The sequence below is a fragment of the Pyxicephalus adspersus genome, chromosome 12, assembly GCF_032062135.1.
Source record: "Pyxicephalus adspersus chromosome 12, UCB_Pads_2.0, whole genome shotgun sequence".
NCBI classification, from domain to species: Eukaryota; Metazoa; Chordata; class Amphibia; order Anura; family Pyxicephalidae; genus Pyxicephalus; species Pyxicephalus adspersus.
In genome coordinates this window covers 18,020,842-18,046,186 of record NC_092869.1, presented here as the reverse complement: position 1 = coordinate 18,046,186, position 25,345 = coordinate 18,020,842, and the positions used below count along the sequence as shown (strand labels likewise).

The 25,345-nt window shown below is 38.0% G+C and overlaps 1 protein-coding gene and 1 long non-coding RNA gene across 2 annotated transcripts in view; one reads left to right on the top strand and one right to left on the bottom strand.

Moving 5' to 3' along the window:
- The window catches only part of KATNBL1 (katanin regulatory subunit B1 like 1), a 21,833-nt gene extending 6,090 nt beyond the window's left edge, over positions 1–15,743 (top strand). The window contains exons 3-9 of the mRNA XM_072428722.1: positions 86–326; positions 1,655–1,773; positions 2,297–2,347; positions 8,409–8,498; positions 12,076–12,165; positions 13,330–13,423; positions 14,469–15,743. Coding sequence (XP_072284823.1) covers positions 86–326; positions 1,655–1,773; positions 2,297–2,347; positions 8,409–8,498; positions 12,076–12,165; positions 13,330–13,423; positions 14,469–14,501 — 718 coding nt within the window. The 3' untranslated portion in view covers positions 14,502–15,743. The remainder of the gene's footprint in view (positions 1–85; positions 327–1,654; positions 1,774–2,296; positions 2,348–8,408; positions 8,499–12,075; positions 12,166–13,329; positions 13,424–14,468) is intronic.
- Positions 1–25,345, bottom strand: part of LOC140342495 (uncharacterized) — an 82,531-nt gene that overhangs the window by 32,129 nt on the left and 25,057 nt on the right. The window lies entirely within an intron of this gene.

Genomic DNA, 25,345 nt, shown 5'->3' with positions numbered 1-25,345 from the left:
TATTTATTATATTATTTAGGCCACTCACATTTGTTTCAACTATCCAGGCTTATTAAATTAGTGTTTGTCTTTGTTTTACAAACAGCAATCAGCAGCTTTATAAAGTGGTGGTATTCAAGAGAAAAGCCCAGAGCCCCACCTGTAGAAGAAAACAGCATTTGAAAGGCAGGGACTGTGACATGGCAAATAAAGAAAATGAGTTGGCGGGAGGAAACCTGCAGGATAAGCTCCAAAATGACAGACACACCTTTGTATTGAACTCCTGTGACTCAGGCTCTACTCAGAGCGATGGAGCTTCTTCAAAGTATAGCAGCTTCTTTACTGAGGTATCACGTTCTGTTTAGCATATGTCAAGCTGTTTTATGTATTGAATTATTTTATCAACTGTAACTTTATAATTTGTACTAAAACTTAATAACTTGTTGCAAAACAGGCTGTAATCCAGGACAATTCACAAGAACCAAACCATGTGCTATTTGCTTTCTTGTACTTTGTTTACCTATTATCAATAACTTTTTTTTTCTGTTAAAATAGTTTATTTTTTCGAATCTGTGAAATTTTCTGTGTATGTCTTCAATTTTTACAGTGTTTAGTATTTGTAAGTAGTATTGTAGTACTTGTAATTGTATTCTGTTCTTCAAATTTAAGTAGTTTTTATAGTTAATTGAAATTGGTCCCCCAGACAACATTGGGGAGGGGCAGGCTTTCAAAGGCTGACCTCATCGTGCCTTTAATTGGCCACAAGATATCCTCAGTTTTCTTGATTAAAAAGTTTCCTGCTTCAGTGTCTACTGTGAGTTTATGGGCATCACTGTTATTTATTTGGGCATCACCTTTATTTACAGTGCACTGGTGCCTGAATTTATCACATTAGCACCTATGTATTTATTACGTTTTTTTTTTTTGTTTTTTTTGTTTTTTTTTAAGCATGAGAGGCTTCCAAAGAGAAACAAACAGCAGAGAATGTAAACCCTGAGGTCATCCGCACTGATACTATATAAAATATTAAAGCTGAAAATTGCATGGTTGAATAGTTTAGAACTACAGTATGCACTTTATACAGTCTGTAGTCCTTATACCATTCATAATTACTGTGCTATGAGTGAAGTCTCCCTTCCATAAACCTAAATAATATCCCGAAAAAAATGAAGTTGTGAATAAAGCAATAGCACCCAGTATGGGATGGGAAAACAATGGTGACCAGAGAGTGTAACAGGCAGCAATGCCTAATAATAAGATAAATTGTAGCCCAGCAGGAAAGTACATGGATGGGGGGGGACTTAAACATTTGCTGGTTAGTAGAAAACACTTTCTAATAGTCTGTGTGCCACACGTCTGATCTCTATATTTGACTTTTCTAGTAGTCCACCTATCATTAATTTGTTATTTAAGGGTTACTGAACAGCTTCTTATTTATCTAAAGACGGAGGATAGAGGCTCATGGTAGAAGCTTGCACGCAGCCTCAAGTGATACCATTTTTTGTGAACTATACCTAACAATTATTTAATCTCGCTTAGTGTGCTTTGAAAATGCAACAAGCACTACATTTGTGTTCAATGTGGTGCATTCTTTAGCCCATGATGATGATTGCTATATTGATTACTTCTGTGCACTTTTTTTTGTGTTTGTGTAACAATTTTTTTGTTTTTTCAGGTCTCAAGGGATCATGAAATAATGTCCCAAGTCCTCTTTAGCAGAAATCTCAGGCTAAATGTAGCACTAACTTTTTGGAGGAAGCACAGCATAAATGAACTGGTTGCCTACTTGGTCAGGTATTTATTTTGTGAATTAATACATGATGTAGTTACTTGTTTGTACACAGTTGATAGCAGTGTACTGTTCTGAGTATTAAAGGATGTCTTGCATTCATCTACATAGAACTAAATGAAAATGCATTAAATGTGAAATTGGACTTTAAAACATGTAAGGACAAAAAATTGTGGACTGAAATTGCAATTATTAGTATAAGCTGTGCCCAGTTTTCTGATGCGAAAATGTTCATTTCATTACCTTCATCTTTACAGAATATCAACTAATTGTCCTTAAGTCCAATATAAGAATTGACAGTTCTTCTAATGCAAGTTCTTAATGCATTGAATATACATGAGACGGTTCTGATTTTTTTTACACCAATCAATAGGTTAATTTTGCATTCAATTACCAGATAAGACATAATGCTTTCGATAGTTTAATTAGCAGTGGTTTATAGTTTTTTTTTTCTACTGTTTTTATCTTTTTTTTTTTGGGGACACAATTTTCCTAAAATACCCCCCCCCCCCCTCCATATTTCTACAGAATGCAAGATTTGGGAGTGATAGCAGATTGTCTTCCAGTTCTTACAAACAGGTACTTTCTAGTAATATGTTGAATCATACTCTGCACATTCTGTCTTTTTTTTTTTTTTTTTTTTTTTTTTTTTTTTTTTTGTGTGAATATCTACTGAAAATTGTATTCAGATAGGGATTTATTAATTCTTAATTAGTTTATTTTGTTGACCGCCGGAACAGTCGAAGTATAGTCATACTGTAAGCTTAGAACATAACTACATGACTGCTTCAGGTAACTGACCAAACTAATCTCAGAGTGGGGATCCTTCTGCAATGCAAGGGATAAAGACTTTCTTTAGTGTGGTTCCTGTTTAAAATGTGTATAAATAAAAAACCATGAATATCCTTACGTTTATACATGAAAAACTAGCATCAACATGGATGGTGGTCTGTATCCACCAAATCTATGAAAAGATGTCTGAGAGTAACATCTTTTAAGATCTGTGCATGAGGTGGCCTCTTTCCACAAAGTCAACTGGGTGTTGAAAGTTGGCAAATGCAAACTGTAGGTGCTTGATCCAACAAACATGCCTGCATTCCTTCTCGCAAATAAATTATTTTGGACACTTACAAAAGTTATGGTACAATGGTCATGTGGTCCAGAAAACTAATAAATGGGTGATACATGGCTCCATGATGTCTTATTGTTTCACTAAAAGTTGCTAGTTTCACTGGAAATCCACACAGGGCTGTGGAATCTTTCGACTCCGACTCCTTAGTTTCTGGTACCCCCGACTCCTCTGTTGTTACAGGGTTTCTCATTTTATCTTCACATTTTTGCATTCAAACTTCACACTTTAGCAACCAAACTTCACAAAAAAACGTAGACCCCCCTAATTATTAATAAATCAATAATTTTATTATAAAATTAAATATAACAATGTTTTTACCATATGTTTTTCTCAAGAAACATTAATAAAAATATATGAAAATTGATGCTTTGTCAGTTATGTTTTTTACTTTATGTAATTTTTTTAAATATAAAAATCTTTATTTCAGGGATTTATACTAAATTTTAAGATAACAATATTATTCATCTTTTTATCTTCAAAGGGATTAGCTTTATATTATTGCACTTACCCTTATGGCCAGAGAATCAAGTAATGCAGCATGTCAAAGAGTGGTAGACCGTTATCTGAATGGAAGTGATGCCTCCCAGATAGCAATGGTTTTGGGTTGTAATCGTACAACCATACTCAAAACTATTAAGACTTTTAAATCTTCCGGTAGAGTAGAAAAATTACCAAGAGGAGGTCTGAGAAATTGGATGAAGCCCATAAGGAGGAGTTACGTAAGTTAATGTCTGTGGATTGCGGAATAAGCCTTAAGGAAATGAAGGATCAATTATTTGCCAAATGTGGAATTAATGTATCTATTTCAACAATAGATAGATGCATTGATAAATTCCAATGGTCATTAAAAGAAAAGAATGTCTTAAAAGAAAGAACTTCTTTAATTCCTGCAAGGCGCGATGATTCCCACTCTAAGAAAGGTATAGTAATGCTAACAAAATCCTTTATCTCATTGCTAAGGAAGATGGGGAAAAAACATCTACGTTCTTAATGAAGTAGGTTTTAGCATTTCCATGGGAACAAAAAGGGGAAGATCTCCTATTAGGCAAAGGGGCGGTGCATGTTGTGGCTGGAGTGCATTCCAGAAACTATTTAATTTTTTGTGTGAGCTTGATTGAAAATTAGGGACAAAAACTCTTATTTTTACCACCATGCTCTCCATTTCCCAATCCTGTTGAGAACATGTTCTCTAAATAGAAAGAAGTAGTAAGAAGAAATAGGCTAATTAATTTATGGGTGTTTTATTAGACAGCATTAATAGTGTATTTTTAACAATAAGCAAGCAGGATTGCTCAAATTATACAAAAATGTTTAGCTTTTTCCCTAAATATCTAAGAGAGAGCATTAATCATTAATAAATAATTTCAATAATTATTACATATTATTTGTTTCTTGAGACTTGAAAACTTTTATGGTAAAATAAATTGTGTTATATTTATTTTGTAATTTATTGATTTATGAATAATTAGTAGTTTCAATTTTTGTGAAATTTGGTTGCAAAAGTGTTAAGATAAAATGAGAAACCCTTTAATATGCTAATGTATATTCTACGTTGATTGAAGGAAGGCAACATACAAGCCATTTAACCACAGAACTACTGGCTAGGAAGCTGACGCTTTACTGTATTGGTCAGTTTAAACAGAAGACAAAAAATTAAAACAATAAGGTTTTATTCATTGTTATTTTCAAGTGGCTATTATTTTATTGTATTTTTCAAGTGGCTTTAAAGTAGTAGCGTAGCATGCATAAAAAACAGGAACTTTACCCGTTTAAAAATATGAACCATATTCTTTGGTAGTTTTAAAACAAAGCTTAACTAAATGAACAAAAACAAAAGCTGGAAAACATAAAACAGTTAATATATTAAACTTGGAATATAGTTGTAAAGTGGAATAGCTGTTAAATGCAATCCAAAACTAACTCAATGTAATGTTCTAAGAAACAGAATTGCTTCAGATCCTCTTTCATAGAAGGTCTGAAACCTGACTTGATTATTTTTAGAGCAAAATAGTCTTTCAACACTGACTTGGCTGGGTGGCATTGCTGTTGCGGTTCTAGCCACATCACTAATAACCTTGGGATAAACAAGAATGGCTTCTTCTACAAACAATTTCAATGAGTGATCATACTTTCCAATTTTAATTATTTAATTTAAAAAAAACTCCAGCTGGAATCTTTTTATTTGGACATTTTCTGGTTGTTTTATCTTTCACACATATGCATCGTCGCTTTACATTTAAAAGTTCCATTTTGTCCAAGTAGGAATCAAAGTCTATTTCTTCATTTGAAGAGGATGAGCCTGAGATACCAGTGCTTAATAGCTTTATCCAGAGATGGTGTTTCAGGTAGTATTCCCTTTATGTGAACTACTACATCATAGAGGGCCTTTTTTGCAGTATCAGTCTGGTCATCGCTCAACAAAATTCGGCTGATTGGATCAACATAAATAGCAGCTAACAAGATTTCATTATCCAGTATTCTCTCTATTCTTCATTGAAGATACAATGTCATCAGCTATTAACCCTTGTCAATGGTAAGTTGACAATTATTCACGACAATTTCTGAGGTATAGTAAAAGAATCAAGGTTTTATTCATGCGTGGGAAACTCACAACAGACAAGGCAATAGAGGTTAGGACTGTCCTTTCCTCTGTCTAAAGGAGTCTCTGAAAACGTAAGCAAAAATCTATATTTTATCTACTTCAGTTCCTTGCGTCACCGGTCATCCAATTCTGGGCTGGTCTCTTCTTTAATTTGCCTGGAGACAGACTAATTATTTTGCTTTTTACTGCCGCTGTACATTCCACTTTTAATTGGTTTTCTTGGGGGGGGGTTGTAGTTTCCATGGTCTCCTTATCTGCTGGCAGTTTCTATGGTCTTCTTATCTGGTTTCACTTGACCAGGTGCAAGGCCAAGGCGCCTCCAGGAACCGAAGTAAAGAACACAAATAACTGAGTTAGTCATTTTAAAAACAGTATAATATAGTTTGAGTGTATTCTCACTTTACCTAAGACTAGTATATATTCTATATATTTCACACCCTCCACTTTTGTTCAGGCAATATATCAAGCTCTAACATTTCAAGAAGAATTTACCAGGTGTTAAATCTTCAGATTGCAAACTCTTAGTGACTGTAAAGGAGTTAGAAAATAGATTTTCCAGTGCTTTTACTTGTGTCCACTGGCTTTCAGTTAATAAAACATTTTCATTGTCTAGTTCTTCAAGAAAGTCTTTTAGTTCAAGCAAACGCTTTAACATCAAATAAGTGCTTCCCCGGCGTGTTGTTTGATCCAAAATAGCTCCTTTTCCTGCACGTCTTTTCAAAATGGCATCTGTTTTAGGGGCCCTTGCTGTAATAGTTACTTGCCTCAATTTGCCAATTAGAGTAGCTGCATGACAATCTTTCAATTCATCTCTTGTTGGAAGTTGCAGAGTATGAACAACACTACATGTTGAATAGTAGTACGCTTAGATGCTTCTTCAACAATGTTATCCAAAATGTCACTATTCTCTTCACTTTCTCCAATACTTGCAGAACTGTCTTCCTTTAATATCTGTCTGTCACTTTCTTGATCTTCTCAACTGTGCTCAACATATTAGAATTACATATTATTCAAAATCCTCTAGAACATTCTCCACTAACTTCTGAAAATAGTCACTGGTGTGATGTGCCTGGGTGTCCTTTACTTCCAAGGTTCGGGTTATTGATTTGTTTTCATCAACAAATCTAACATTAATAGCAAAATAATTGACTCTGTGACGTGTGCATGCATCCATTTTTATGAAGACAAAATATCCCTTTAGACCTTTTCATAGTTCTTCCTTTTTACATTTGGCCTCTTCAATTATAAGTTACCTTATACTTTCTTTTTCCAGAGAAACACCAAGTTTTTTAGCCACTTCTCCATTTAGGTCCAAAAAGGCTGGCTTTTAAAAGGGTAGTGGTACATTATTCTTTACTACCATTTCAATATTGTGGTTTTTGAATTTTTGTGGTGTCATTGTTATTGTAACTTTGTCAGATATAAAGAATCATCTTAGTTGTGTTTGGTCTCCAGTAGATTTCTGAACTTTTTTTAACCCAGAAGTAGATGGAATATTTTCATTGATAACTTTTTCATTCACGACTTCTAACATTTTAGGATGAAAACGCTGCAAGTGTCTTTTCCAATTTGATGCTCTTGTAGAGAGTACATTGGCACATTTAATGTTTCCCATCACTTGATAATGTGAAGTGCTCATAAACAGCAGACTTTATCGTGTTGACAGACTTTTTGCCATTGTGAATGGGGTGCCGCTTTCAATAAAATATAAATATAAAATGTTATCCTAACGGGCATATTCCTTGATTTAAATACAAACATACACATAGTCCTGCACTATTGCAAACATACATACAACACGGCACTGTACACACAAATAAGCTATAGCCCTGCACTAAACTTAGACATTTGTCCCATACAGAAAAACGAGCACAAACCTATATACTATACACACAACACAGAGCCCTACATTTTACTCAAACATACACACAATATGCACTATACAGAAACATTCATACATTCCTGCACCGTACACACAAACATAAATCTAGCCCTTCAGTTTTATCCAGAAATATGCACACAGCTTTCCATCATAGTACAGACCATGCAGTTTTAAAATAAACATGAACACTTACAGTTAAATCCAAAAAGCTGTTCCTCCCAAGTTCTAAGCTCTTTTAGCAGACAGAGGAAGTTGAGCAGATGCTGCTGTCTTTATTTTTGTTTGCTGATCTTCTGCTAAAGACAGGGCAGTTGGAGGCTCCAGGGCCAGGGGGGCCCACTTAACTAACTTCCTAGTATTAGGTGGTGTGCAAAATGATGTTGAAAGTTCAGCCCTCCATAGGAGCTTATATGGGGAGTGCAGACGGGACACCTGAGCATAGCACTTACCTACACCCATGTCATTACACTTGTTTACACTCAAAATTACTTGGTAAACACATTATATCTGAAATAAAATGAAAACACTTTTTGTAATGCACATAATCCAGATTACAATAATGTAAATGTCAAATTGTATATTAGCTCAGCTGAACTTCACACTAGTAGAAATACAACTATGCACTGGGCGTTATTCCTACATCAGAGAAGTACTTAATTATGACTATTGTTTGTAAAATAAGACATTTGAACTTGCTGTAATTTTTTTTTTTTTTTTATATAATTGGCACATTTTTTATCGACTCCAACTCCAGGTACGCAAAATTGTCTCCCGACTCCTCAACTTAGACTCCACAGCCCTGAATCTACACAAGCAGGGTAGGGTAGATTCCTAGTTGTGTGGACCACAGTCATTACCAGCAGAGCTGGTAATTTGTGTCAGCTGGACTGTTAGCGTTAGCTGTTAGAGAGAGGGGGAGACTGCTACAGGAAAGACAGACTTCAATTCTGAATTTTATGTTATTCTACTGGACTGTCCTAGCAGTAAATATAAACATTTTTCATTTTGTTTTGTTTTTCTGCAGCTTCCAGGAAGACAAGGCTTCAGTTTCAATTGGTTGTTGTGTTGATCTACTACCACTAGTTAGGTCCCTGCTTAAAAGCAAATATGAAGAGTAAGTGGCATATATATCTACACGTTTATCATAGGATATTTAATATGAAACTGCAATAACTGTTCTTTGTAATGACTGTATGTTTGATTTGGGGGGAAAAATACAGGTCACTGGCATATAAACATTTGTATTCAAGACAGTTTGATTTTTAGGGTCTGATAAAATAAACGGCTGTGTAACCCATTGGCTGCAGTTTTTTACATCTCCTAAATTTGAACTTTTATTTAAATGATAATTTTATTTTATTCACTTCTGGCAGGTAGTGATTTAGAACCAGAAACTTTATTATATTTGAAAGCTCACACACTCATGGTAAATGATTTTAGGATTTATTCTATAACATTTAACATAGCTTTATTTAGAATTTTAGTTTCAATCAATGATTAAAACAAAAGATCCCTTTGGCTTAGGATTGTTTGTTTTGTTTTATACAATTTAAGAGAAAAAAAACGTAGTATAGGATGAAAATAGTAAATGGTAGGAAGAGGGTAGCAAAAATCACAAGCTAATAGTACAGTTCACATGTTATGTTAAAACAGTATTGGCATTGTGATTGTAAACAATAGCAGTTTGAAAAGCTAATCATTTTTGGGTTTGGCATTTACTAACTTTGTAGAAGGTGACAGGTCTGTGGAGGCTTGCCACCAGTCTCTCCATTTTCTGAATGGTATTGATTTTTTTTATTTTGGTTAGGCTTGCGAGATTTTAGGAATTTCTAAATATTGCATGTGTGTCCTAACTGATTATTCATTGACCTGGAGACTTCAGACACAGATGTGACTTCTCTATTTAATAAATGAAATATGCCCCCTGACCTTATCCCAGAGAAAATGAATCCTATGTGGCTTACTCTGTATGGCCACAGAGCATTGGCCATAAAGAAATTGCTTTACAGTGCACATTTTGTGGTTATACAAACTCTCTATTAAATCTTGACACCTGACAAAACATAGGTTGTAAATGTAAATCGCTGAATAAAAAATATTTAGGAAATTATATAGATGTATAATTTCTGTTGTTTGACATCTGTAGAAGTAGCTAGGTGCAATGCGGTTTGCTAAGACTTCGAATTTGGTGTTTTTGATCCCACAGCCAGTAAGACTCCAGAATTTTCCCATTGTTTTGTGGGAAAACAGGACCCTGATACTTTAAGATACTGTTTGCAAATAAGTAAAGTTTGTATCTCTTTTTTCACCAACTATTCTGGGCTTAGAGTAAATGTAATAATTGTAAGCATATATTAAAACTTTGCAGGGCACTCATGCTTGGGAGGTTGGATGTGGAAATTAAAACCAAAAATTAAGAAAGTAGCTAGAAGTATGAAGTACATGGTGCATATTCTTTAAACACACACTTAATTTAAAGCTGAGAATTCACCTGTATATATCTGAAATCTGTAGATATTCAATGGAGGATCACAGTTTTGATGTAGTTTACCTGGATAAGTTTTGCTAATCTTTGCAAAGAAATCTAAATTACCAAAGAAAAGACAAAGTGGTATGCAGAGGGCAATTTTCGTTGATGGATATCAAGATGCTGCAGTAAATAGGCGTCTGCCCTGAGGTCTTGTGGATAATCGCTGGTCATTGTGGGGCACCATTAAGTAAAACGAGGAAATCTCCTACTAAATGAAATCAAACATCCATATAGCAATTTTGTATCACAAAAAATGAAGACTTGCAAATTTTAGACCCTGATCTCAAGCTTTGGGGTTGGGGAGCTGGTTGGGGGGGGGGCAAACGGGGTGGGAATCAGTCTAAAAGGGAACTATGGAATCAAAGAAGTAGTCTGTTGACAAGTGCGGGGAAGAAGGCTACATCAACCATATAGACCAGGGGTGCCCAAAACATTGATTGCAATCTACTTACTGTTTGATTGCAAAGGCAGTGCAAGTCGACTGCAAAGCCCTGCCTTTCCCCACCCAGCCCTACTGTACATCTATAGGGATGCTGGGGATGTCTTTCAGTGCGTGAGAAGGCTGTGTAACAGTGGGGAGAGGAGAGGCAGGCAGAGGGGGCTGGGGGCAGCAAGTCAGTTCAGGCTCGGTGTTGGGGTTTATTTACCGGGATACCTTTGAATAGATTACCTGTTCTTTTTCTTGTGCAGCACATCATTCTCCTATGACAGGTGAAACTAGCTTTCCTATCACTATTGTCTTGTAGTGCAATGTCTGTGCAATGTTCTGCTATTCAATGTCTCATTAGCTTCTGTCACTTATGTGTGTGTGTGTGTGTATATGTATGTGTGTGTGTATATGTATGTATGTATGTGTGTGTGTATATATATATATATATATATGTATGTATGTGTGTGTGTGTGTGTGTGTGTGTGTGTGTGTGTGTGTGTATATATATACACACACAATATATATAAATTTTTATTGTTGGTAGATCATTTTGACTTGGTCATTTTAAAAGTAGCTCAAAGGCCAAGAAAGTGTGGGCACCCATATAGACCATCGGGAGCTAATTGCCTCGTTGTTGTCATCATCCATGGCTCTTAGTTCCTCTAATTTCACGGGCTTGTTAACCTGAACAACCCATTGAGAAAAGGGAGGAGCAGGTCTGTTTCCAGTAAAGCAGGAAGAGCTGCCTAGCCCAGCTGCCTGCCCAGCTGAGAACAGTTAACCATTTTTTCTGAGCCGCTACAAAGCCCAGGAGTAGTGAGGGTAGAACTATCTTGGGCATGGGGGTTAAATGTTGATCCTGTGATTCGGAGCATACAGTGAAGATCTCTTTCCAATAGGGCTGAATAACCGGACAGGACCACTGAATATGCAGGTATGTTTCTCTTTCCTTCCCACCGCGCCAACGTGTGTGTCAGATTGGTCAGGGAACGTATGGCTCAGCGAAACTGGGTGTCTGTACCACCTGGTGAGGATTTTGTCGTTTTTTTCCTGCAGGTAACAACTGCAGGTAAAGACCCTCTGCCAGTCAATATCTGAAATTGATTGACCCAAGTCTCCATGCCATTCTTGGACATATCTATTCGAGGAATCTCCTGTCGTGGCTAAAAACAATTAATGTACAGTGGAGACCATGTGCTGTGGGTGATCGGAGGATACACACTATTTTTCAAACTGCCGGGTTTGTGCAGATAGGGAGAAGCATGCAAGAGCTTACAATAAGAGTTTAGTTGGTATCTGAACAACCAATGGGGTACAAGAAGTAGGGGGTAAGAAGGAGCCCCCCATAAGGTGTCTGACTTGAGACCAGAACTCTACAATATCCACCAAGTTTGGACACTGAGAATGCAGGGTTGTCAAATCAAAGTAGGCCTGGATTTGTAGTAGGAATAAAACGATCTGTGAGAGTTGACCATGTTTTTAGGGTAGCCCTGGTGAAGGGGGACATGTCCATCTCCGGGCAACACCAGCTTCAAAACCCATGGGAGGGCCAGCAAATCTAGTGAAAATAAATAAACTGTAAACTTTATTGTGAAGATCGGGCACAGTTGTATGCTTGTTAAAAACATGCACAAGCACAAAAATGTTTTCTGTAATTAAAGTAACTAATGTGCTATTAATGACTGATATAAGCAGAAATGTCTAGCTTGCTAACACTGTTTACCTTTTCAGATATATTATAGTTGGTCTTAACTGGCTTCAAGCAATTGTAAAGAAGTGGTGGAAGCAATTATCTACAAGCTCTGAAAATTCATTAGATGAGTAAGTATTTAAATGCTTTAAAGAGCGCAAGACCACCCACAACAAAACTCACAAAATTTTCAAGGCAGTTAAAAAGCTTCACAGATGCTCATGCAAATTATTTTAAATGCTTTTCTTAACCTCCCTAGCGGTCTAATTTTGTCAAAATTTCCATGCAAAAAACCGTACAATTTTTTGATACTGATATTTAATAAATTTAATAATAAACTTTAAATAGCAAAACACAATCTGTTAAAAAAAAATGAAAAAAATATTTAAACATGTAACTAGTAGCATATATATAATATATTTATTATATTATATTTCTTTGTATTGGACTCCAATACAGCTATTTTGTATTGAATCCTATACATAATTATTTGAATTTCCCACCGATCCTCCCGTCCACCCGCACCGACGTCACTGGGAAATCCCGTAGATCTCATCTCTGCACTTCACAGCTGGAGATCAGAGAAGCAGGACATGTCCCCAGGACTTGCGGGGACATGCAGGATGCCGTGGGGACAGTGACGGAGCAAGGTAATTGGGTTTTTTTTAGTTAAAAGTAACCCGAGTGTGACTTGGGATTACGGCTTTTTGCATGTAAAATCCACCCCGAGTCACACTTGGGATTACCGCTAGGGGGGTTAATGAAAAAAGTATTGTATTTACAATAAAGTCTACCACCACAAAAGTAAAATGATAGACACTTAAAGGAACTGTAAACTTTATCATCTAAAGGCCATCAAAAGGGATAGGTAATCTACTCTGCAAGTCTTTCAAGAAGTCTTGGGTTAATGGGTCAGTATTTGTTGCCTTTAGTCGACCTAATATGTACTAATAAAGACTCTGATTCATTTTCACACTATTGTTTAATTTACATTTTCAAGTAAAGGCAAATTCCCCCTATTTGTCATTCTTTCATTATCAATCATTCAAAAGTGCCCAACCTCTTATGGTCAATCCTAATGTTGACTTGCCTATGTAGCTCCAGTCTTAAAGGGTGCTCTTTTTTGTCTCTCTAGTGTTTTGTCTCGTTTCTCTTGAGCAGTTTCAATGGTCTGGTCTTCTGCCCTTGTTCGGCTATGTTTGATTACAGCCATTTAAAAGAAAAAAATCCTTACACGTGCAGAAATTGAAGCACTAGTTTGATTAGTTTATATTAATCATCACCTTGTTTTTTAGAAATGTTTTATTATTGAAAAAACAACTAAGTGGAATGTGGCTTCAGGAAAGTTATCTTGCATCAGTTCCAGGTTACACCGGCAACATAGCAAAGGTAATTGGATGTTTGTGAGTGGTATGATCATAAAATAATGGTATACCCTTTTATACCAGTGAAGTATATGAATATGAAATGTCTTATACTAGCCAGTGAACTAGCTAGTTAACCATGAAAGGACAAAAGGCCCCAGCATGTGTAAAACTTTACACAAAGGTGTGGAAAAAGGAGAGGTGATTTTATTGCATGCTTTGTGTGACATAAAAAAAGAAAAAGTAGGTTTGCAGTGCATATTATGCATCAAGGGTCTATTATTCTTTATAAACATTTGCTTAAGGTACTGCATGTTTCCTTTTTTTCACAGTAGGATAGGAGGTGGCATTTTTTTTTAGGATTTTCTTTCTTTCGGGATATGGTTTACAGTCAAGGTCAATAACTGTTTAAAGCATTATTTAACGCAAACCTATCACCACAAATTTTACTTTTTAAAGATGTGTAGATAACCCTTCTATATAAAGTAAGAGTGTTGTTTTTTTTTTTTATTAAAAGCCTAAAAATCCTAAAAAAAAAAAGGCAAAACCCCTTCCCTGCAGCGGTAAAGACTGAATGGGAGCACAGAGCCTCCTGGGATACCTAAGTCTTGAATCAACAGCATACGTCACCCTATTTTGTACATGGGCAGTGTGAGATCAGGTGACTGGCAGCAGAAGGAAGAAAATGGCGGTGCAACAAACCAGAACAATGTGGGGCTCTTGCTCAACGTGCACTTACCTGCTGCTGGACTTTCCCATGTTAGTACTAGTAGTGAGGTGGAGGGCCCACTGCAAGAGGACACAATATCATTGGTTTTAATTTGGCTTGACAGCCTAAAAAAAAAAATCATGTTTTTTAAAACTAGTTTGATTCAGTGAATCGGGAACCAATTTACGTGCAAAGTCTGGCAATAACAAGAGTATACTATTCCAGCACAAAGTGTAAATGTAATATGTATATCACCACCTGGACTTTAATAATGCAGTAAAGCATGTTAAAAAAATTTTTTCTGATAGTGAATTGGCAGAGATCTATTAATCTAATAATATTTTTTTCTTTTTACTTTCAGGATTTGGATGGCTACTTGTCACAGCTCCATTGATCTGAGGTTTCATCCAGTATTCTTTGTTGCCAGACCAGTGATTTCATATGGGTCTTTCCAAAGTTAAGAAAAATTGCTGCGCTTTAAAAAACATAGCGAAAGACCTAACTTGTGAAAGAGATCATAATCCTAAAACTCCCCATTATTATATTATACAGCCACAAGCAATGGTGATGACTACCTGCTTCATATTGAAGTAGTATTATTGTGAGGTAGCAGTTTTCAAGTTCAAAGGTAATGTTTACCAAGTATTTCTGCAAGGCAGACTGCAAAAGTACCCCCTACTCTTCCTCTTAGGACAAAAGATACCTTGCTCTGCTGGCTTTCTAATATCACTGGAATACAGTTTACAGTAAGTAACAAAACCTATGGACTTCACGACCATACAAAAACCTGTGCCTGAAGATATGGTAAATTTTAACCTGTGACATTGCAACAATTTTCCATTTGCATTTTATTATTTGAGTTATAATATTAAAGACATGTTTGCAATAGAAAGAATTTGGCTTGTGTTACAATTCTTCTGCATGGTGTGTGTTATGCATACTGTATATACTGGAGAATAAGCCGACTTTTTCAGCACCCAAAATGTACTGAAAGTCACCCACGGCTTAAACTCCAGTCAGGTTTGCGGCTGTGACAGATCTTGGAAGAGCTGAATGACCTTGCCAGGAAGCAGTGCTGGTAGGGGGAGATCATGCTTTGCTGTGTCAGATGTCTCTGTTTATCTCACTGGAGGGTGTGTGTAGTGAAAGTCGGCTTGTAATAGGCTGGAACAGAGTAGGGCGTGGTCTGGTTAAGGGAGTTTCTGCGCATACTTAGTAACCATGTGTGTGCAGAGACAGCAGTGTGGTGTGCGATCAGAGTTCTTTCCAGCAGGTACAATGGTCTGCAATGCATTGCTTATAATGTGTCTGCTGAGAGTATAGTCCTATAGGAGGGGGTCAGGGCAGCGTGTGAAAGGGAGGATTCTTAACATGTTTATTTGCTGCTAGCAGGGCTTACTGTGCAAGGAGTGTCAGTTTCATACAGTTTCAGATAACACTGCTCTGTCTCTACTGAATGTGATGAGAAAGAGCAGCATTATCTGAAACTGTTGCTCTACATCACACACAGACTCCTGCACAGTGAGCCCTGCTGGTAATTTCAGATCTTCTGAACTAGAGCTAAAAGAAAAAGTGCTCTGGATTCAGTGGGAGCAGATTGGTTATATATTAAAAAAAAAAAAAAAAAAAAAAAAAAGACATGAACCTTACTTGCAGAAGTAGCAAAAAAGGGAGGGAGGTTAGTGATAGTGGTAGTGAATGCTGCCTGGTGAAATAAATATTTGAAAACACCCCATTGATGCCTCAATTAATATAATTTTATTGGTATTTATTTTGAATATTGAAACTTGCCAGTAGCTGCAGCATTTCCCACCCTTGGCTTATACTTGAGTCAATCAACTTTTCCTGTTTTCCAAGGTAAAGATAGGTACCTCGGCTTATACTCAGATTGACTTATACTCAAGTATACACAGTAATTGAATTTCTTTAGTTGTTTGACTTTACAAACTAAAAGTGGAGTTTGTTCAGCAAAGTTATACATTCATTGCATTTGAACAGTTTCCTTAGTGAGTACGTTTTACAATATGCAACTGATACTTAAATCCCAATTAAACTCAAATTAAGTAAATCACATTCTGATATTATACAGGTCGATAAGTAAATATAAACTATGTATAGAAACAAACTGTTGTGAGCAAAATACCTGTTTCATTAGCCAAATGTGCTTGTGTTTTGCACTATAGATCATTATTCGTTTTCTATTTTTAGTTCCAAAATGATACTTTACTACAAAAATGCTTTAAGGTTTTTGCTTTTTCAATTTTGGCTTTTAAATAAATTTTGTGTGAAATTTTGGTAGTCGGTAAACAGACAGTAACCCCCCTTAGATGCCTTTATGAAAGGTCAACTGACATACCAATTATGCTGTTCCGGTTTTTAGCACTCTGTCTTTAGGTATATTCTGTGTTCTTCAGCTGTCGTTAGTAAATAGTGATCAGTGATACTTTTCCAATATACTTTCCAGGAAGAAAATCAGACAAACCTTGATATAGTACCTAGTGTTAAAAAGGATAAACCCTAAGTGAAAAGAAAATGTTGCTTTTTCAGTCATTTACCAATATATGTAATGGTGTATTGTACACATACTTGGCTACAGAAGGTGAAATTGCACCCTGCAGAAATTACTTCTTAGGAGTTTAAATACCTGAATTATTTTGGAAGCATTTAAATTAAGCAGTATATACAAGGAATCCATAAGTTCTCTGTAACCAAAGTATTTTTAATTTTTTTACCAAGTCATTGTTTGGGACGGGCAGTTTTTTAAATTCCTATAGGAAGTAATTTCTTCAGGGGGCAATGTCACCTTCTGCAGCTATGTATGTGTACAATAAACCATTACATCTATTGGTGTTTTGGTAAATGAGTGAAAAAGCAACGTTTACTTGTGTTTTTACTTAAGGCATATCCCGTTTAACACAAGACACCAAAATTGAAAGTTTGTTCAGATATGTTTAAAAAGAGCAGGGCCATGTGGTGGGGTGTGACTGGCTAATGGAAGCAGGACAGAGGAGCTCTACATCCCGTCCCGAGAAAACACAGTTCATTAGCAATCCGGTGCCTATTTAGCCATCTTTATTGTGTCCTAAAAGGAAGAGCTGTCAATAGGGTCACTCCAGAGGGGCAGCGCCGTCTGTGGGAGGGATCCCCTGGCTTCTTTGCTGCCAGCAGGTGGACCGCATAAGACCAGGCCGCAAAGCTGTGGTCTCAGTTGCGATGGAGGATTCTAAAGGTTCCGGCTCCTCTTCCCCTGCAGGAGAAGTACCCTGGGACTGGAAGGCGCACTTAAGGGCCCTACCCATTAGGCAGAATCTTGAACACAGCATAGGTCAGTTGGAGGCCAGCTGCAAGTCGGAATTCCAAAGTTATGCAATGCTTTTGGCAACAGGTGACCCAACAATTTTTTTGCACTACAAAACATCTGCACCCTTTTTTTCCCACAAATGGCATCCCACAAGTAGACTCTTGAGCACCACAAAGCACAAAAATCATCTGTTCCTACTCCACTATGATGCTGAGAATCGCAATAGGCAGAATAAAATCCAACCTGGGTACCAAATCTGGAACTTCCTGCTGCAGCCTACTCTATTTTCGCCAAACAACTGCATATACCCCCTGACATGGATATTGAAATGGACAGGGTTGACAGAACCCTAGGATCACGCAGCAAAGTTCCACAGGATGTTATATTCCCCATTTACTTTATCAGACCAAGGAGGACATGAAAAAGACCAGAGATGCTAAATCCATTGAATATGCGGGAGCACAAATTCAATTGTTGCCAGATCTCTTAAACTGCTGCATAATGTTCTTTGGGAAAGGACTATTCCCTATCCATGGGGCTTCCCTTTTTCATCTTATTATTCGTAAGGGTGGCAAAAATCACATCTTTCAGGAGCCCTCGGACCTACTGCAGCTTCTCATCAATCTGCATCCACCTATCCCATCTCTTCCAGAGTGGCAACGGCTCCCTTTAGAGTTCTATTTGAGCGGTTGGAACACTAGCCCCTCCCAGTTGCTTAGAACCTCCCCCAGTGTGTGATATATCACCTTTCCCTCACTTTTCCCTGTGGCTTCTAGACTAACCGAATCCCCTCCCTCCTCAATTTTTCCATTTTATTTCACTATCTGACCCCTCATTTGGGGTGGTCCTTGCTATTCTTTATCTAGGCATACCCCATAGTCAAAGATTATACATTCTACTCCAGCCCCTATTGCACATATTCACGAATAAACTATATATTGGTGAGCGCCACAAGGTCCTAAACTGGCATGCAGTAGAGTCTATTGACAGTTGTCCTTGGTCAGATCATTCTGCTGTATGGGTAACCATACGTATAAAACAAATTGTCCCAAGAAAATAGACTTTGAAATGTAAATATTCCTTACTCAAAGACTAGGTCTGTGCCCGTGTTAATGTGGACACTGTTACCAACTTTTTCTAAGATCATGCTTCTGACTACACACCCCCTCCCTATACAATGGGTGTCCTGAAAGATCTGTTGAGCATCTACACAAACAGAATAGGTCCCTAGATGTTTTTTTTTGTTTTTGTTTTTTTATAGAGCTGACTACAGCCAGAAACCACCTCCTCTAACTACATTCTGGCCTGTCCAAAATAGAGACAAATCCTGTAAAATTCTGATAAATGCAGCAGGCAAGAAGGCTTCACCCAAGAGTGACCAACACCTACGAGGGGTAGCTGAGAAGTTCCTGGCTTTGCCCAGAATGGAGAGCCAGAGTTATGAAATAACACATTTTCATTATATTCCCACTGAGACTGATGCACTTGGTACAGACCATTCAAATAAAAGTCCTTTGTTTGGGCCGCAAACCAGCTCTCAGCAGCATCTTTGACTTTGTAAATGTCCTCAAAATGTTGCCCCTTCAGGTGTTTCTTCGGGAACGGATAATAGTCCGAAGGGGCCAGGTCAGGTGAATAGATGGGATGGTGGACCAATTGGAAACCCAGGGTGTTCAATTTGGCAGCCCCAACGTTGGACGTGTGGACAGGTGCATTGTCCTGCAAAAAAAGGATCCCTTTGGTCAACTTTTCACAGCGTTTCGTCCTAATTGCCTTCTTCATCTGGTCCAGAAGGTTAGCATAATACTGTCCAGTGGTACTAGAGCCCTGAGGTAGGTAGTCCACCAACAGTCTTTGTCCCAGAAAACGGACGCCATGACGTTTTTGGCTGATTTCTGAGTTCAGAACTTCTTTGACGGCAGGGATCCGCGGTGGCGTCATTCCTGGAGCCAGGTTTTATCCTCAGTCACTATCCTGGCCAAAAAGCCCTGTGCAGCGTCAAAATGGGCCAAAACGGCTTTGGATGCTTCAACTCGTTCCTTCTTCTGATCACTGTTCAGACATTTTAGCACCCACTTTGCTGAAAGCTTGCGCATGTCTAGGATAGTGGTGATGACATCTCACAGGAGCGTGTTGGGTTTGTTAAGTATCTGGGCTATCTTTTTTGCTGATATTCGCCGGTCCTTAATAATCAGCTCTTAGACAGCATCGCAGGTTGCCGGGTCACTGCGGGGCTCATCTTCTTTGGTAAAGGCCCAGTCTTGAAACGAGATATCCAGGTTTTGACAGTGCTGTTAGGAAGGACACTTCTCCCCCAGTGTTTGTGACATCTCAGTGTGAATGTCCTTTGCAGACTTTCCCTGGAGCAACGAAAACTTCAAGTCAGCCCATAACTCCCCTGACGTAAACTTACTTGTGCCTCTGCCATCACAGCTTCTCACTAAAAGAAAAACAGTTTTAAGAATTACAAAGACCTGATATTTGCACAGTTACATACTAAGATATTGTGCTCTATTATGCCCCCACATTCATTTTTCTATTTCACCTGGAAGGGGGCAAAGCCAGGAACTTCTCGCACCCCCTTGTATATCTCTTCAATACGTACTAACAAAGAAGACCTGACCTCTATACCCCAAAGATATTATGAACATGTTCCAATGATATTATGTTGACCTGTACAATCTCGAACCCACCCCAACTCCTCCCCAATCTTCATGGGAATACCTAGAGTTAACAGCTTTTCCTGAGCTGGAACTTAATACCATTTCCAAACTAAAACCCTTTGCAGAGGTGTCTGTAGCCATTATGAATACAACCATGGGAAAAAGCCTTGGCCCAGACAGATTTACCCCTAAGTCCTATAAACTGTTTCTAACCAAAGTCTTTTCCTTCATATCAGATGATACTCCCTTCCCAGGCCAAAGCCTGGAAGCACACATTACAGTCCTACCCAAGCCAGGCAAAGACAACTCAGTATGCTCAAATTATAGACCTATCTTTTTAATGTAGATGCAAAAATCAAATTAGGTTTATTTATGGCAGAGAAGAGAGGGACAAGAAAACAGGATTTTGAAAACAAAAGGAGTTAAATCCTTATAGTAACCACAAACTGTAAGTAAACTTATAACTCTGTGTAAACAAAAACTGTAACTGGGAAAATGAGTGGTAGCAAGGTGGAAAGTTTGGTTCAGTGCACAGTCTGCCATATGTATGCACAAATGGAGCAACAGATCCTAGGTGAATACTGCTGTGACATATGTGAGCAAGTCATCCTTCTGGTATCTTGCATTGGCGAGCTGGAGAAGCACATTGCAACACTGAAACCAGTTAATCACCTTGAGAGGGGTGGAGAGGTTAATCAGGATGAACATGTAGGGAGTTGGGTTATTGTAGTTAGAGGGAGTGGTAAGGGCACCCAGAAAAGGAAGGCCAGCCCTGTGTTTGAGTACCCCTAACAGCTGGGAGAGCAGCACATCTAGTAGTGGTGGGGAGGAAAACGCAGGAAAAAAAAGACAATTGGTAGTTATAGGGGATTCTATGATCAGGAGGACTGATAGAATAGTTTGTCGCCCGGATCCCTTAAACCGAATGGTTTGCTGTCTCCCTGGTGCCAGGGTTCAGCATGTGGTGGACCGAGTGGACAAACTACTGGGAGGGGCTGGACAGGACCCAGCTGTCTTGGTCCATGTTGGAACCAATGACTATATAGATGGAAGATGGACGATCCTTAAAAATCAGTTTAGGGAACTAGGTTTCAAGCTGAAGAAAAGGACCTCCAAGGCTATATTTTCTGCAATATTGCCTGTGCCGAGCGCAACACAGGAAAGGCAGAGGGAGCCCAGGCAGCTAAATGGATGGCTTAAGTCCTGGTGCAAAAGGGAAGGGTTTGGGTTCATAGAGCACTGGGCTGACTTTTCATTGGGGTATAACCTGTATGCCAGAGATAGTTTGCACTTAAATGAAAGGGGGTCTGCTGTGCTAGGCGAAAGATTTAGGGGAATGGTGGAGGGATATTTAAACTAGGACAGAGGGGGGCGGGACAGTCAAGTAAGGCGGCAGAAAGGTTAGTCAGGGGTCAGACACTAGTGAAGGGTGGATTGGGGATAGTGGGGGTGAGGATTATGGATAGTTGTAAGGAGCTTCCCATGTTACAAACAAACATTGGATTGTGCAGTACTAATTGTACTAAAAAACCAAAGGATTTTGCAAAGAATGATGGTAAAAGGAGCAATGGTTTAAAGAGCCTGTTCACCAATGCTAGAAGTCTAGCAAACAAGATAGGGGAAGCCTTAATGAGTGAGGGGAATTATGACTTAGTTGGTATTGCTGAATACTGGCTTTGTTCTTCACATGACTGGGCTGTCAATATTCCTGGGTATACTCTCTTTCTTGAAGACTAGGTCAAACAAAAGGGTGGTGGTGGTGTCTGTCTGCATGTGAGAAGTGATCTAAAAGTGAATGTGAAAGAAGAAATTGCGGACGGAACAAGCGATGAGGTTGAGGCATTATGGGCGGAGTTGAATGTGGGGTCGAATACCACACAATTAATTATTGGAGTCTGCTATAGGCCCCCCAGTGCTAGGGAAGAAATAGAAAATCAACTACTAGCACAGATAGAAAAAGCAGCAAAAAGTGGAAGTCTTTTAATCATGGGAGATTTCAACTACCCTGACATTGACTGGAGTAATGGCACTACAGGAACAGCAAAAAGGGAGGAAATTTGTGAATTTAATACAAGATAATTTTATGGTACAGTTTATAGAAGCCCCAAGTACAAATTATACTCTCCTGGCCCTAATTCTTTCCAACAATGCAGAGCTTATAACAAATATGCAAATAAAAGAGAATCTGGGTAGCAGTGACCATAATATGATTTCATTTAATGTAAGCTGTAAACAAGAAGCAAAAACAGGAAAGACAAAAACATTTAATTTTAAGCGAGCAAATTTTCCATTATTAAGGGCAGCTCTCCGTGACTTGGACTGGGAGACAATATTGTCCTCAAGGAAGAATAGAACAGAACAGAAATGGGAATGTTTCAAGTCTGTTCTACAAAAGAAAACTGAAAAATATATTGCAATGGGTAATAAGTTTGTGGCTCATAGCTAAAAAAGCCATAAGGAACAAGAAATGGGCATTCCAAAAATATAAAAATGAAGGATCACCTTCATCATTTGAAACCTATACGAAATATACCAAAAGACGTAAAAAGGAGATCAAATGTGCAAAACTTTAAAATAAAAGATTGCAAAGGAATTCCCCCAACCCCCCCAATTTTCAAATATAATATTAGCAAAAAGATCAGATCTGAGCATGTAGGCCCCTTAAAGGATGCCGCTGAGTTGGTAACTGGGGATAAAGACAAGGCAGATTTACTAAACACTTTTTTTTTAGCTCTGTGTGCACAATGAAAATGGCAGAGCTCAAGTCCAAATTCATAATAGCAATGTCATTGCCTTAAATGAGTCACAATGGCTCAGAATTGATATGATTGAAAAACAGCTGGCAAAAATTAAGGTTGACAAAGCACCAGGACCTGATGGATTACATCCATGTGTCCTCAAAGAGCTGAGCTCAGTTATTTCAAAGCCATTATTTCTAATTTTTAGAGACTCTTTAGTCACTGGCAAGATGGATTGGCGTAAGGCCAATGTGGTTCCTATCTTCAAAAAGAGAGCAAAATCATTACCAGGTAACTACAGACCCATTAGTTTAAAGTCCATAGTTGAAAAGGTCTCAGAGAGTTTGATATAGAACCACATAGAGGAGTTTCTGCTAGAAAAGAATATTATAAGTGATAGCATGGCATCAAGAAAGACAGAAGCTGTCAAACAAAATTACTCTCTTTTTATGAGGAAGTAAGTAAACAGGTAGACAGTGGAATAGCAGTTGATTTAGTGTACTTGGATTTTGCTCAAGCATTTGACACTGTACCCCACAGACGATTAATATGCAAGTTAGGGTCAATAGGTTTAGCAAAGTCAATCTGTAAATGGATAGAGAACTGCCTTAAGGATCGCATGCAGGAAGTTGTAATTCATGATTCATACTGAATGGTCTAAGGTTATTAGATGTGTACCCCAGGGTTCAGTGTTGGGACCTTTACTGTTTATAATCGGGCCCAAAATCACTAGAAGGGTCTGATATTTGTTACTTGAACTACCAAGCCTCTGTGTTGGTTAGATTGGTTTCATAATAGGGATTACAAAAACTAGGTTCACAAAGAAAACGACCCTCGCACATAGATTTCCCCGTCAATTGGCAAGTGGCGGTTCCTTTCCTAGAAAGTTGAGAAGAATCAACAAATCCATTGTATATTACAGGATGGCCAGCTGCACCTTGTACTCCCTTGACATCTGGACACATGGACAGCCTTATTCAATAGGCATCTTTTGTGTCCTCCCATCCAAATAAAACCAGTCTACATAGGAACTTCACCACATATGAATCTGACCCATGTCATTTCCCTACTGTATAATATATTCATCCAGGGAAATGATTCCAACTCCCTTGTTTATGTGTGTTTTTGGGAAGCAAACATAGGGATGCCTATCTCAGCAGCAGAATGGGAAAAAGCTTTTCTCTTAACATATAAACTTGCTCTTACAAGGCCCAAGAAACCAATTACAAGATTCTTTCTAGATGGTATCTTTGTCCAACAGACCTGCACCGCATTTCATTTTTCTCCTCAGATAGATGCTGGCATTGCCAATCTCATAGGTCTATGATACATGTGTAGTGGGAATGCCAGCCATATTTAGACTTTGGGAAATGATTATACAATTATATAAAACAATCATGGGCTCTAATGTCCCCTACAATCCTAGGTTAGCCTTATTATCCATGATACAGGGTTCATTCAAATTGGCTAGGAGGAGTGTGCTTTGCCATTTTCTTACAGCAGCCTGGGCAATCATACCTTGGTTTTGGAAACAGACGGACGAGGGAGTGGCTTGTGGAACTGGGGAAAATATGGAGCAGCTTGATGTGGAGGATGAGGATCAGTTTAAAAAACACAAGCTGATGTGGTCTGTTTGGGATTGGTTTAAGGAGTCACCCCAATTTCCCACCGTATGGTCATGACTTAGTCGTTATCAGTTGGGTTGAGAACGTGGATTTATACTCTCCCCTATCCACCCCTCCAGGCTCACCCACATTTCAAGCCCCTAAACCCCACCCATTCATTTCCTCAACCCTCCATGTCTGGTAGGACTAAGTCTAAGTATGCCTTCTTTGTATTTTTTCTCTAGTCCCCACACAAAGTTTCAATTGAAATCCAAAGGAATCTTATGGACAAGCTATGTTAGTTTCAAAAGTTTATACTATTTATATAGATAACTTTGACTGACATCTTATTAGGCTCAATGTGATTGCTTAACTGGTATAGAAATATTCTGAGCCAGTTATGTTCTCTTATTGTACACAAGGTCAGCATTTGGAGCCTGGTACAACCTGCTGTATGATCTATAGGTCATAAAATATTGCAGTTTAAGTCAATTTCTTACCATATATACACTAAAGGGTTTTACACACGCTTCACGTATGTTGTAATTTGCGGTTCCTAAACATGTGTTTCCTTACCTTCCCCTCTTTCATGTGATAATGTTTGTATACCTAATTTGTATATGGTATAATCTTGAAAACTTTAACTAAAATTATTTAAACAAAAAGAGCAGCATCCATGGGGTGATAATCTTCCATTATTATCACTCCCTTTACTCTCTTTACGCTCTTGCCTAAAAACTAATAATCACAAAAGTCAAAGGAAAATCATAAGTCTATATTGACATGCTTGTTCTGGTTAGAAAACTTACATTTTTAAAGAATTAGACTACCGTATTTTTCGGACTATAAGACGCTCCGGCCTATAAGACGCACCCAATTTTAAAGGAGAAAAACCTAGAAAAAAAAGATTCTGAACAAAATACTAAAAAATC